Source organism: Carica papaya, chromosome 7 (genome assembly GCF_054855325.1).
Source record: "Carica papaya isolate Zhongbai chromosome 7, ASM5485532v1, whole genome shotgun sequence".
NCBI classification, from domain to species: domain Eukaryota; kingdom Viridiplantae; phylum Streptophyta; class Magnoliopsida; order Brassicales; family Caricaceae; genus Carica; species Carica papaya.
In genome coordinates, this window is record NC_142315.1 from 6,433,797 (window position 1) to 6,447,695 (window position 13,899).

General features: G+C 30.2%; 1 protein-coding gene, 1 long non-coding RNA gene and 1 other non-coding gene across 4 annotated transcripts; 2 read left to right on the forward strand and 1 right to left on the reverse strand.

Moving 5' to 3' along the window:
* Positions 1 to 1,851: 1,851 nt before the first annotated feature.
* On the reverse strand, positions 1,852 to 6,939 carry LOC110821899 (uncharacterized). The gene is made up of 2 exons (XR_002541136.2): positions 6,363 to 6,939; positions 1,852 to 5,644 (listed from the first exon to the last, which is right to left on the reverse strand). It is a non-coding gene; the product is annotated as an uncharacterized LOC110821899 (long non-coding RNA).
* Positions 6,940 to 7,649: 710 nt separating this feature from the next.
* On the forward strand, positions 7,650 to 12,962 carry LOC110822103 (putative beta-1,4-xylosyltransferase IRX9H). Of its 2 annotated transcripts, none has more exons than XM_088208324.1 (5): positions 7,650 to 8,080; positions 8,438 to 9,405; positions 10,812 to 11,178; positions 11,468 to 11,682; positions 12,594 to 12,962. In XM_088208324.1, the coding sequence occupies exons 2-4, from the start codon at positions 8,501 to 8,503 to the stop codon at positions 11,636 to 11,638; spliced, it is 1,443 nt and encodes a 480-aa protein (XP_088064450.1). In that variant the 5' UTR covers positions 7,650 to 8,080; positions 8,438 to 8,500; the 3' UTR covers positions 11,639 to 11,682; positions 12,594 to 12,962. The 2 variants fall into 2 exon arrangements, with proteins under 2 accessions (XP_088064450.1, XP_088064451.1); XM_088208325.1 differs by having other exon boundaries at positions 7,651 to 8,080; positions 10,812 to 11,064.
* Positions 12,963 to 13,557: 595 nt separating this feature from the next.
* TRNAS-CGA (transfer RNA serine (anticodon CGA)) lies at positions 13,558 to 13,639 on the forward strand. Its single transcript has one exon. It is a non-coding gene; the product is annotated as a tRNA-Ser (tRNA).
* Positions 13,640 to 13,899: the final 260 nt, after the last annotated feature.

Genomic DNA, 13,899 nt, shown 5'->3' on the forward strand with positions numbered 1-13,899 from the left:
TGAGAAGCACTGTTGTATGTTTTCACTAATTTTCGTTTTTTTTAAAAAAATTAAAAAAAAAAAAAGCCGGCTTAAAATTTCGATAAGCCCTAAATTTTGAATTTAATTAAATTTGGAGAAGCTATAAATGATTAATAATTAGTTGTTGTTATAAACTCTAATAAAAAAATTATAAATAATATAATTAGATAAATGCAAAATAAACAATAGAATAAACAATCTTTAATAATTCTCTTAAGAGAATTATCATTTTAACTCACTCGATATACCGCATATTTGTATACTAATTCTCAAATATAGTAATCGATGATTTTTAATGAGCTTGTTGAATTTCAACATCGATACTTTTTTAAAGATCATGCATAAAAATTGATTTTGAAGAAATATATTTTGTTATATTATTTTTTATGTATCATCCTCATATACAATATTATTCTCTCGAATGTCTAATGTAACCTACGAGAAGAATGAATTAGGTTTCGTAAATTTATTTACAATTTTGACCCTAACCCAAATTCTAATAAATTTTAAACTTTGATGTGAACTATAAATTTTTAATAACATTCTTCCACGAGTTACTTTTGATATAGTTTTACCAATAATGTGAATTACAAAAGGTTAGCTTCAACTTTAATACATTTAATTATTATCAACTAGTTTTGAGTAATGTACTGGAAACAAAGATTAACTTCAATTTTGATAAGTGCACTTCAATTGTAATTAATTTAACTCAAAATCTATTAAAGATAATAATTAAACTAAAGTAAGAGAGAAAAGAAGCAAAAATTGTTGATAAAGATTGAGTGCTAACTCGTGAACCTATATATTATTCTAAAGTCATCACTTGACATTTTTATTATACTCTCCTCAATTACATTTGTTTGATTTACCCAATATCGATAAGTTACACCTTTCATAGTACTTATTTTATATAAAATTAGCAAGTTATGTTTCTTTAACTATTTGTTTTACTCAAGACAGACAAGCTACATCTTTCGTATAAGTATTTTTCTCAAATTTTTTAATTCAAATGAGAATTTTCAAATAAAAATGAGTTTAATTTTTTTTTTCTATGTGAGAGTGGATAATACAACTTGAATCTCAATATTGTAAAGATAATGCCAAAGAAAAATAACAAAAGAAGATTTTATTTTTCAAAATTTAAATACTAAAGATCTTCTCTTAAATGAAGTAGTGAATGAATTTCAAAGTCATTTGTCTAAAACTACTTTAATATCACTATTTTCTCATCTTTTCACATTTTACTAGGATCAGATGTATTTTGACAATATCAACAATTGTGATGCGCATGTATAACCATATTTTCAAATGAAAAATTTCTCATAATTTTTATTAAGAATTTTTTTTTGAAACGTCTTAAAAAATTTTCTCTTATAAGCAATTTTCTAAGCACCATTCTCACAATTTCCAAAAACCTTTTTCTTCTTGAGATATAGATTTGAATTCATTTATAAAAGTACTCAAAAATAAAGATAGTAACTTGTGATTTTTATCTTATTGCTCTTTTTTTTTCCTTCCTTGATATTCCTCAAAGTTGAGTATTCTTCTTTTATTATTGTTCATATTCAACTTTGCAATGATTCATACAATTTTCATTAATATGGATTAAGTACTTTGCATCACCAAAATCAATATAAATATTTCAAAGCATTAGATTCATCTCTTATATATGTTAAATTATTATCTCAATCATGTACATTTTTTATTTTTTCATAAATGGGTAATATTTTTATTTGAACTTACTTATTATTTATTTTATAAACTATCACAATATAGTTGTGTCATCACATGAATAAATAGTGCTTGCATTAATGGTAATATCACTCAAGAGAAAGGTGAACTGGGTTTTTACTTATTTTAACAATTTTTTTGCTTCATATCTTAAGACAACCTTTCAATATGGTCATGTGATGCATATATATGAATTATTTTTAAAGTTAAGTGAGAGATAAAATATTATGTGATCTAACAATCAAAGTAAGTAAATGTGAAAGAGAGAAAGAGCAAGGAGACATATAACATATAACACTTATAGAGTTCGATCACTTAACATGTATCTATACATTCTCTTCAAGTCATCACTTGAGAATTTTATTATACTCTCATTGCTATATTTGTTTGTTGATTAAAATACCAAGATACAACTCTTACACAACTTGGTTTTCCTAATGTGTCATGCTCCAACTTCCACAATACTTGTTTATTAAGGTGATTAGCTCCATCTTTGGAACGTGTTTCATCAAACTTCTAACTTTTTTTACAAATCACTTTTTAATAGAGAAATGAACAATCATACATGGTTTCCTTTCCCTAATAAAAAGTAAATGATACATGTTAAATTTTAAGAGAATTTAAACTTTTTGATATCTCTTAATAGATGATCTAGAGATTAATTTGATTACTTCTTCTAGAGATGATCTCAAATATTAAGCACTAAAGAGATTTTTGGGTATCACTCGATATAAAAATAATTTTCTTTTAAAATCCTCAATCAATTATTAGAAAAAGATTATTAATCACAAAATTAAAAACTTTTTTCATGGTATAATTCAAATTTTTCTCCAAAACAATAATATTCAAGTTAAGTCAAAATAAATATGAAATCAAAAAGTATATATAAATATGCTCAAGGGAATTTTTTTTTTAATTTTTAAAACTTTTTAATAATAGTAAAAGTTTAATAAGTGTAAACAGAAAAAGTTTAATGAACTCAAAAATGATAGAAAATGTTACCTTAAGGGCCTTTCTCTTAGAAGAATGCGATTTGAGATAAAACAGAATAAAGAAGGAGATTTTGAAAATGATTTCATCAAGTTTCACCTCTTAAATCTTAAAAAATATACTATTTTTCTTATTTTAAAATGAGTTCCCACAAAGAACTTATAGATTGAAGTCTTAATATAACCATTAGTTATGCCAGAAAGTTTGTGGGGAGCATTAAATGCTCACTTTTGACCATTATACGTGAGTTTTGAACAATTTAGTATGTGTCCATTGTGATATTAGTTTCATGCAAATATTTTCGTTAATGATTATTTTTCAGTGTATTTGAAAAGCTCAAACTCCATCTAATGTAACTTTAAAATGATTCAAGATTCATGATTTGTAAACAGATGCTATAGAAAATTGTTTTTAAGAGAAATTTTTTTCCCAACGTACCATTGTAACTTTATTTTGAAAGATCATTTTCAAAATACCATTTTAAAAATCTTGAAAAAGTTTTAATTATGTTTCTTGAGCCATAAATTAAAATTGCCTAGTTATACTTAGAGAAGAAGATATTTAAAGAATTTAATTTTGAATTTTGCCTTTCTTTTCTTTAAGTGATTCCTTGTAATCTTCAATCATCATGTCCTTAATTTTCTTTTTTTTCACCTATATATTAAACTCTTATAGCTCTTATACATTGCTTTAACCTTTTTTTTGCAAATATCTTTTTAAATACTAACTTAAACAATTGATAATACAAATTAAATATTTTTTATTTTATTAAAGCTAACGGATAATAGTCCGGCAAATACTATGTTTGAGTTTTAATTTTATGTAGATAAGATAAATATTATATATCTAAATAATCAATTAGATATTATTTTCATCTATGTGAAAAAAATAAAATAAGGTATATTTTAATTCGAACATATGTAAATATATATTTAACTTCTTTTTAGTGTCTTATTTATAGAGGTCGATTTACACTTGTCAAACTACTGCAAGTTTAATGGGTGTACCTATTAAATTTTTTTTTTTTCTTTACATCTCTTGAAATCATATATACAAAAAAACAAGTGTATTACTCTTTCCTCTATCTAATAGTTGTCTTCTTATAAAAGAGAAATAGAGAGAAGAGCTTGAGCTAAATAAATCCTACATAGCCCATAGACTAATTAATCACTCTACCTCAAAGTAATTTAGACTAATTAATCTACTCTACCTCAAAGTAATTTAGTATTGATATTGGTAAAGAAATTGATAGTTGAACTCTTGTCAAAAGGTTGTAAGAATGCATACAATAGCTTTTGAGTGGTTTGCAACCAAAACATACTCACACCAATAAGGCAAATCTTATGAGAAAGGCCATAAAGTTGCATGTTCCTTTTCCTTAAAATAATATTATGGTGGAAGGATTTAAGGTGAATGACAAATCTTGCATGTTATTTCACCCAAGTCTATTTGTCAAACACATAATGGTCACAAAAATCCATCCAACAAATTCTGTTTGTTCAAAATAGATAATTCATTGTCAACCATATGACCGAGACACAAAATGCACAACATAGTCTGATTTTGATCACTATTCCTTGATGCTACAACAACTTCTCTTGAAATTGTATTGCCTTGATTTTGATCACTGTTCCGATATGCCTTTTGGGAATATCATAGAGCTTTTATACACTTTGAGTACACTATTTTCTGTATAGTATCTATAAGTTTGAGAATCTAGCGTCAAAAGAGAAATTAAATTTCTCTTCATCTGTTGAACATGACAACATTCAATAGTTCTAACAATTTCATTAAATATTCTCAATATAATGCTATTAATTCCATCTACAGATAACAAACTATCATTACCCATATATATAGAACCATTCATCTGTTTATAAGTAACAAATCAATCTTTGTATAGCCGTATGTAGAATGTAGTACTAGAATTAAAAACCCAAGAATCCTTTCCATGATTCGAACTCACATAAAACTTCTCCAGCAACACCATTATCACTATCATGATAATCATTAATGTCAATAATATTTGGAGAATTCTCCTACCTCTTTCCTTTTTTCTCTTTCAACTTAAGACAATTTCTCCAAAAATGACCCTGCTCCCCACACTTGAAACAATGTGTTCTTCCCCCACTTACCAAACTCTTCTGTTCTATTCTATTTTTCTAAAAAATTCTTCTTCAACTCTTTTGATTTTAATGCACTAGTAACATCATCCAATGAAACAATATCATTTTCATACAACAAAGTATCAACGAAGGTTTCATAAGGATGGCAATGAACACAATACAATTAAAGTCTGATCCTCTTTATCAATTTTAATGTCTATACAATTTATATTCATAATGACTGAATTAAATTCATCAAGAGGTTGCTTAATAGGTGTATCTTCACTCATTCTTAGTTTATATAGTTTTTACTTCAAATAAAGACGATTTTTCAGCAACTTTGTAAAGTACAACTCTTCTAATTTCTTTTACACTGTAGATACCGAAAGTTCTCCAGCAATTTCACGTAGAACATTATCAGTCACATTTAAGAAAATTGCACTCAAGACTTTCTCTTTCAAGTTTGCCTTGTCAGTCTCTTTCAAACTCTCTGGAAAGTTATCCTCAACTGCCTCCCATAAACCTTATAACATCATGGATAATTTCATTCTAATCTTCTATAGATTGAAATTCGTTCTACCATCAAATTTTTCTAGCTCATACTTTGCAGAAGACGAAGATGCCATTTAGAAACCTTAAATTGTGTGCAAAGTCAGGTCTGATACTAATTTGTAAAGGAAATAATCCCAATCACACATACAATCACACAAATAAAGACTAAAAAAGAAAGACACGAGATTACATAATTCTGCAAATATGCCTATGTCCATGGGCAAGACAGAGTAGAAGTTTTTTCACTGTGATGAAAAGAAAAGAGTACAATCAATAATTAATTTGTAAATCCTAACGTACCCAGAAAATACTATGATTTTTCCAAACTAAAAAAAATAATTTAATATGAACTAAATCAAGTCAAACCAATGAAACTAAAATTCAAGCCACATCAACAAAATGAAATCTAAAAATACACTCAAAGCACCAAAAGCATTATTATTCTTTTAGTATTCAATCTTCTTCTTTTTCTAGGATTTTTGACAGCATGCAATTGGGTGAGAGGATAATATATAATTTTCTCTTAATTCTACCATATCTATCTTTATTCTCATTTAATTAATAAATGATGTTCTGTGACACTCAGTCATCACAACAAGCTGAAACCACAGCATGACATAGAGATAAGAGAGAAGAAACGAAAGAGCCATTTCAACAAACACTTGGCACGCCTATATTTTAATCTATTCATAACCCACGGTTCAGCCAACTACGAATTTCAAGCGATCAACGTCATAGTACCATTTCACAGGGGAATCATTAAAAATTAATAATGGCAGGTTAAAAGAATGCAAGACAACAAGATTGAACAAAATGATACCCATTCGCGAGCAAATCATAAATCCATTTAAAACATATACTTCTGAGTTTCTGCTTCATCTGAGATCAACAGGAATATAACACAAACGCAGAAAATTCAAGTAACGTGATCGCAGAACGTAAAGGAAAAGGAGAGAGTCTTACTGTGCGATGAAGGTTGGGTCTCGGTGATGATAAGCTGCAGTGTATATGATTGCCGCTCGGAAATTAAGGACAGCAGAGAGAGGGCTTCTTCTGTGACAGAGATGGCCTGAGCTGCTTGGAGTCGCACTGAAGAAAATACAGAGATGGGTGATATTTGTGCTTATGTCAATAAGTAGAGGCCAGTAATTGGTTCTGCGAGTAGAAGGAAAATAAAGAATGAGAAGAACAATTTGAGGGTATTTTTCTGAGTATCTTGCGAAGAATCCATGGAGAAGATGAGCTCTCTCTTCTCGGCCTCCTCCCTCTCTCTACGCCCCCTTGGCCTCAGGGATTCCTCCTTTCTCTGTTTCGAGTTTCGCTCTTTATAGTGGAGCGAAGCTGTTTAGATCAGTATCCCCGCACTGAAGATTCTCCAAAAATCACGAAAATCTATCTCTTCCCGCTCGCGACGTGCACGTCTTTGCTTCCTTCTTCTTCTCCCGTTCCCTGCGCCACCCCGCTGCTTCTCTTTTTCATCATGCCAAAAACCAGAAGCCTTAATTAGCCTAAACAGGCTGCTGAACGGCGTCGTTCAGAGAGCTTTTGGCGCTGGGCTTCTCTTTTCCTTTCTTTTTGTCTTCTTTCTTCTTTTGGGTTAAGGCTGCTGGGCTTCATTTTTCCCTTAGATTGGGGCTGGGCTGTTCGGCCACATGTATTAATGAAAATGTCAAAATAATAAAGTATTAAATTGTAATTTATGGTTAGAAAATATATTTTATTTCTAAAATTTTTTATAATAATTAAAATAAGAAAAATAAAATTATTTTTTTAAATTAATTAATTGTAATTATATTAAATATCAATAAAATAAAAAATAATATATTGTATGGCAATTTTATACCATATCCATTATTATGTTAATTCTTTTTTTCCCCAAACCTGTTAGAATATCTGCACATTTAATTACTACCATAAACAATTATTTACTTAACATAATTATATAATAATATAATATAAAAATTATTATAATTTTAGAAATAACTTAAATGGATGTCATAAAAATAATTAACATATTTTAAATTAATATAATTATATTATTTAAGTATTTTAACAAACTAAAAATTAAACACATCAGAAAAACTAGGAATAATAAATCAGAATTCAAAAGAATGGAAGTCTGAAAACAATCAGTCTCCCGTGGACCTTACACGTGTCCTAATAGATTTGAAGGCATGAAAAGTCCATACAATCATCGGTAACGAAGACATTTAACATTGACAAGGACAAACCAATTAAATAAATCTTAAATTTTTCATGTCTGAATCTGAATGTTTGTGAGTGGGAGAAGCGAGTATCATCATTTATCACTCTGTTTTCAGTCTCCAGCACTACTTTGTTATATATATTAATTATTTTTAGTGTTAATTGCTTCCTTCAATCTCGATAACTTCAAAGATTCTCCAGTAACTTTTTCATGTTCTCCTGTCGCTCTCTATCTTGATTTGTGACTCCGGAATACCAATACAAGGTTGGCTGAAGAATCTTTGGAGTGAAGATCGCAAATGGCGGCGTTTTTAGTTGAATGGTGTTAGAGAAGCAGTTCCAGGAGTATTTGGTGCAGAATATTCATTTGTTCTTAAAGTGCAATCTGGTGACCCGTCTAATTGAACTGGAATTTTTTAGCGTATTGGGTTGGATTCTATGTTAGATTTTTTTTCTGGGCTCTCGCCTCATGGTTGGTAAGTGTGTTTGTTCTGCTTAATTTTAGATTTTTAACTTTGCTTGGTAGTTGTTTTTAAAGTTCATTTTGGAGTAGGACCAAAGCTGGGATTTAAGTATAGGACAATGTTAGGATTGAGCTTTTTAGAAACTGAATCTCAAAGTAGATTTGCTGGAGCTGGTGTTATTTTAGGCAAAAACGTCAATTTAGATTGTGTTTGTACTGGTAGTTGACTATGATATAAATGTGTGGAAAATGAGAGCTTTAGATTGGTAGCTTTATGACAGTTTAAACATGTGATATCCAAGTACGCTTAATTTGAAGCCAGAAAAGAGAATCTATTACTTGGGATATCTTACTTATGGTGTGTCTCTAGGGGATGATGAGGTTGTAACCGAGCTAAAGCTGAAGTGAACGAGATTGATCTGGCTTTGATTTAATGGCATCCATTAGAAGAACCTTGTCGCCTGTCCCTAGGCAGGGGACATTACTAAATGCGGAAGCCTGTTCAGTTGCTTCTCCCCTGTCGAAGTCCTCAACATGTGCTCAAAACTACCCTGTATCTGGTGGAGGATTATCTTCTCTCCTTGGTTTCATCGATTCTCATGCTTTGTTTCTCGGGGTTTCATCACCAAAATCTTCTAGGCCACTTGAAAGATCAAAACCAAAAGCTCATGTTTGGAGAAGAGCTTTATTCCATTTCTTCCTTTGTTTCACAGTTGGTGTCTTCATTGGACTAATCACATTAGCCTTCCAGGATTTTTCGATGAATTCAATCTCAAAGCATCAAGCTTTCTCCTTTGGGGTGGTATCAACTGCTGGTAAATTGCACACACATAAAGGTATCACTATAGATGGAATGTCACTGGTGGACAATGGAGATGTCATGAAGGACAACACAACTGAGCCCCAAGTGAAGGAACGGGAATTGATGTCTGGTGTTTATGAAGATATCTCCATTAATGTGTCATCTCCTCAAAATACACCTATTGTGTTCCAGAAGCTTTTGATAATTGTGACCCCAACATATGCTAGACCATTTCATGCCTATTATTTGCATCGTTTAGCATACACGTTAAAACGAGTCCAGCCTCCTCTGTTGTGGATAGTTGTTGAGATGACTACCCAGTCAGTGGAAACAGCTGACATCCTAAGAAGATCTGGTGTAATGTATAGGCATCTTATTTGCAAAAAGAACCTGACTGATATGGAAGACAGGAGCAGTCACCAGAGAAATACAGCACTCAATCACATTGAAACTCATCGTCTTGATGGGATTGTCTACTTTGCAGATGATGATAATACATACTCTGTTGATCTTTTTCAGGAGCTGAGACAAATCAGGTTTCTTCCTTATACTCTTTGTTCTTCTTTTAATCTTTATTAATTTCAGCACAGTACTAATGTAGCCGTAGAAGCTGCATATCAAGTGTACATTCAGCCATAATATATAACCCAAAGATCTTTTCATTTCTTTTGTTAGAAATTTAAAACTTGGGCATGTTTGATTTGTAGATTTCTTTTTTTCTTTCTCATGAGAAGCAGATGATGGTGGTAACATCCAACATTTCCTATATCATACATTCATGTTTTGACTATCTTGTTGACAATCTTATGTTTGTTATCAGGGACAAGTTTCCACCATCTGATTTTTTCTTCTTGAAGCAGAAAGGATTATGCTGTTTTTGTTGATCTTGGTGCCTCTAAATATGAAGGCAAATGCAAATTGATTTTACTGATAACAATGTTAAAAATCTTGACTACCATTACTTGAAACTTTTTTGAAATATAATTTCTATTAGTGAACTTTCCTTATTGAGAAGTCTTACAATAAAAGGAACACAAAGTTCTGTGGTAGGATAATGAGAGTCAATGACAATGTTGGGAGGTGGGAACTTCAGGATATTTGCTTTTAGAATTTTGCTACTCCAGTTCTGGAGTCTGGTGGAACTACCAAGTACCTGTTTAACTAAGAGTAATTTGAAAGATGATTAAGTCGTCTCATATGTCATTACTTATTATCAGAAACTAAAAATGATCGTAGATATGTGTACAGAAATCTGAAAGGAAGAACTTTAGGAAGAAGTACCAACTAATTGAAAACTGATATGATGTTAATTATCTGAGGTTATGAAATTGCTAGCATAGATAACATTAGGCTTGTTGATTGTATGTTCACATCTAGTAGCTTGCACGTAAAGATTGTTTGCGGGTACTTGTATCAACTATTAATCCACCCCTCTTAAACGTTGTTTTTTGTACCAAGGCCTAAGAAAAGCATATTGTTAATTTTTGCAGGATCAAACCTCGGTGACTGATGTATTTTTTTTTTATCTGTCTGCACAGGAGGGTGTGGGATCACTTAATCCTGATAATCTCTTATAGTACTCTATATTAATAGTTGGATTGCTTATAGAACAATGATGTGAACAATCTGAATGATTTGAAATTTTATTTGCCTGTTGTACTGGTGTCATTTTATTTAGATTCACAATATCTTTGATGTAATTGAATCATGGTAGTGAATTCACTTAATTCAATACTTAGTACTTGGCTGTTTCCAGTGATTCACTTTCTCTTCTTTTTGAAGTTTCTGTCTCTCCAATCTTTTCTCTTCAGACTTTCTTCCTATTCTTGGGTTTCATAGAAGTGATTTGATCGATTGTCCTAATTCAGCATATGCACTAATTGCAGGCATATTTTTTATGTGCATGTTGTGTGGCAATACTCATTTTGTTTTTGACTTCCAGGCGTTTTGGGACATGGACTGTAGCGAAGTTGAACAAAAAGGAAAACAAAATTGTTATAGAGGGCCCTGTTTGTAATGGAACTAAGGTCATTGGATGGCACACAAATGAACCAAGTACTCCAAGATTTAGGAGATTCCATGCTGAAATGTCCGGGTTCGCCTTCAATAGTACCATTCTTTGGGATCCAAAGCGGTGGCGTCGACCCACAATTGAAGCTATTAGACAACCTGGCACAGTTAAAGAAGAGTATAAAGTTTGTATCCAACTCATCTTGTCTGTCTTTAACATGACTAATTCAGTGAACCTCATAACGATAGAATTCACCCTTTCTCTATTCCTCGTAGCAAATGTAACTAACTATCTAAAGGTATATGTTATCTGTATCAAATTGTCCATTAATCTCCACTGTCCATTATTTGTAGGTGGATACAATTATTCTGAAAATAATAAAGCTACTAAGTGTACATCTTTCGTAATATATAAACAATAGATTGGTCATTTTTATAAGTTTAAGTTTTTTTGGAGATAATCAGTTATTTTCCAATCTTTTGCAAAATCCTGGTGTCAAAGTAGACTCTATCTTTTCTGGAACATGGGCATTCTTTGATAATTAAGCGTTGAACACCTCTTATAATGGCTTTTCATTTGAATTTCAGGCAAGCATGTTAATTGAACAAGTTGTTGAAGATGAAAGTCAAATGGAAGGCTCACTTCATAACTGCTCAAGGATCATGGTTTGGAACCTTCCTCTAGAATCTTCTACATCCTTGTACCCAAGCAAATGGGCTTCTGCTCATAATCTTGATGTCATTATTCCATTGCATTGAATGAATTGTTTTCATATGGAAGGGATCGGTTCGGATACTGCAAGGTAATGTCTTCTTTTTGTTCTATTTTTCATGTTCTCGTCGATCTTTTTCTCCTATGTGATGGCTGGATGCTTCATCAAATGATGAAAAGCAAGTAGTTTCTCTCAATTGCAATAGAAGATCGATTTGAATAGATGAAACCACGCATAATGAAAAATTGAAAACAGTGCTTATCTTTGAAAAAGTTTCGCGATCTCTGTGAAAATGGAGATTGGACGTCAGAATGCTAAAAAATTATAGAGCAAGCTTACAAAGGACAAAAAGAAAAACTAGTTTTCTATTCCCTTTTTATTCTCCATTTTCTTTTTCTAGAATTCTTGGATAATGTTGATCCGGCTCATGTAGGACAAAGACTGGGATAAAAGGTTATTGCTGGGTTCTATTGTCTTAGTCATATATTCTGAAGAAAAATAACCTCTAGTAGCATTGCAAGAACTTTAGTCTTGGTGTGGTACATAAAAACTTTTTCTAATTTTACTTTTTAAATTTATATGTATTTTGTTTACAAAATCATAAGAGTTTGTCAACAATAAAAGGTACTACCGTGAAAATGACAATGAAATTTAGAATTTTTAAAAAGTTATTTTTAATGTTAGCTAGAAACTATTTTATTTGAGTTTTGGTTATTACACAAATATGCAACTCTTACGTGCTTGTATGAATAAAAACATACGTAGACACGTAAAAACTTAGAAAACAAGAATTAGAAAAGGTATCATGTACTGAATGGAGTTACTGAGGCTTAAATTGTGTCATCTAAATCCTAGTCATGATACTCCCTGATGAAACCTCAAAGATTCTTGTATATAAAATATTGGTATTAGGGAATGATGAAATTAATGGGTTTGTGACCTATATATCTTGTTATATATGTATATATTGATTTCATCTCCTGTTTTATGCTGTGGGGAAGATTGACCAAATCCATAATGATGGAAATGCTGCTTATGGAATCTTTCAAGTTGATGATGCCTGAAGGTGCATATGCACAAAGCTGTTTTATACAGTAAACATCTCCCCTGGCCACAAAGTAGTTTTTCAGAAAAGTGTAAACATTAGCTTGTACAGTTTATCTCTGAATTTGGAGGACTGATGAATGTCATGAATTGAGTTAATTAGGAAAAAAGGATGGAGATGAAACTGCTCCACCATTGGTAATAACTCGAATTGTTGCCATTTTTCAGTGTCATGTTTTAACAATTCTTTTGTGTAAAAGTGAAAAAGATTGTTTAGGCTGTAATTGATACATGAAGTTATTATTTTTTTAATTTTACTTTTTAAATTTGAATATGTTTATAAATAAAATAATTAAATAATGATAACAATTTAAAAATAATTGTAGAAATAAGAGAATTTTAAAAAAAAAAAACGAAAAAAATTATTTTTACTATGTTTTTAATTGAAGTTTAGATCATGGTTTTATTTCTGATCAAATGTTGTCACGTAATAAGATAACTTATAAAAGATTTCTAAGTTTAATAGTATCGAGTTTTGTTTTATGTTTTTCTCCTTTAAATTTAAGTAAGATTTATTAATGTTGTTAATTATAGAATAATTTGGTTAATTATAAAAAAAAAGTCCTCAATCTTCTACTCCTTTTTTTAATTTGTAGTTTAATGAAATGCTCATGTTTTAATTCGTTTCAATTGCTTCAATTAAAGTCTTTAATTTCTTATTTTTTAAATCAGTAATTTAGTTAATAAATAAAATTTGAATATATTAATTAATTGATAATTGTATAATTAATTTTTAATATTATAATTTTTATGTTAATTAATATATTTTATTAAAAAATTATATAGTTTTAAAGTGTCGATCAACTTAATTTCTGCAAGGATAAAAAAGTTTTAAATTTAAGCATAGCTCTCTCCTCCAACGTCGATATGTCCGAGTGGTTAAGGAGACAGACTCGAAATCTGTTGGGCTATGCCCGCGCAGGTTCGAATCCTGCTGTCGACGATATTTATTTTTTGGTTAATAATTACTTTCTGATTTCGGATTCCAGAAAAGAGCCTTTATTTCCTAATTGTAAGTCTACCATAATACTAATAATAATAATAATATAAGAATTTTGTGAATGGCTGGAAAAATATAAAAAGTATTTATTATTTATATTAGATTTCTATTTCATGCTACACACATATTATAAATTTAAAAATTAATTAAATAATATATAAATTTTAATTAATGAAAAATTAAATTCTAATTTTATTTGAAAA

Coding starts and splice junctions, on each gene's coding strand:
- LOC110822103 (XM_088208324.1), top strand. CDS start 8,501: ATGGCATCCATTAGAAGAACCTTGTCGCCTGTCCCTAGGCAGGGGACA. Junction 9,406..10,811: donor CAGGAGCTGAGACAAATCAG/GTTTCTTCCTTA, acceptor TTTGACTTCCAG/GCGTTTTGGGACATGGACTG. Junction 11,179..11,467: donor ATGTAACTAACTATCTAAAG/GTATATGTTATC, acceptor TTTGAATTTCAG/GCAAGCATGTTAATTGAACA.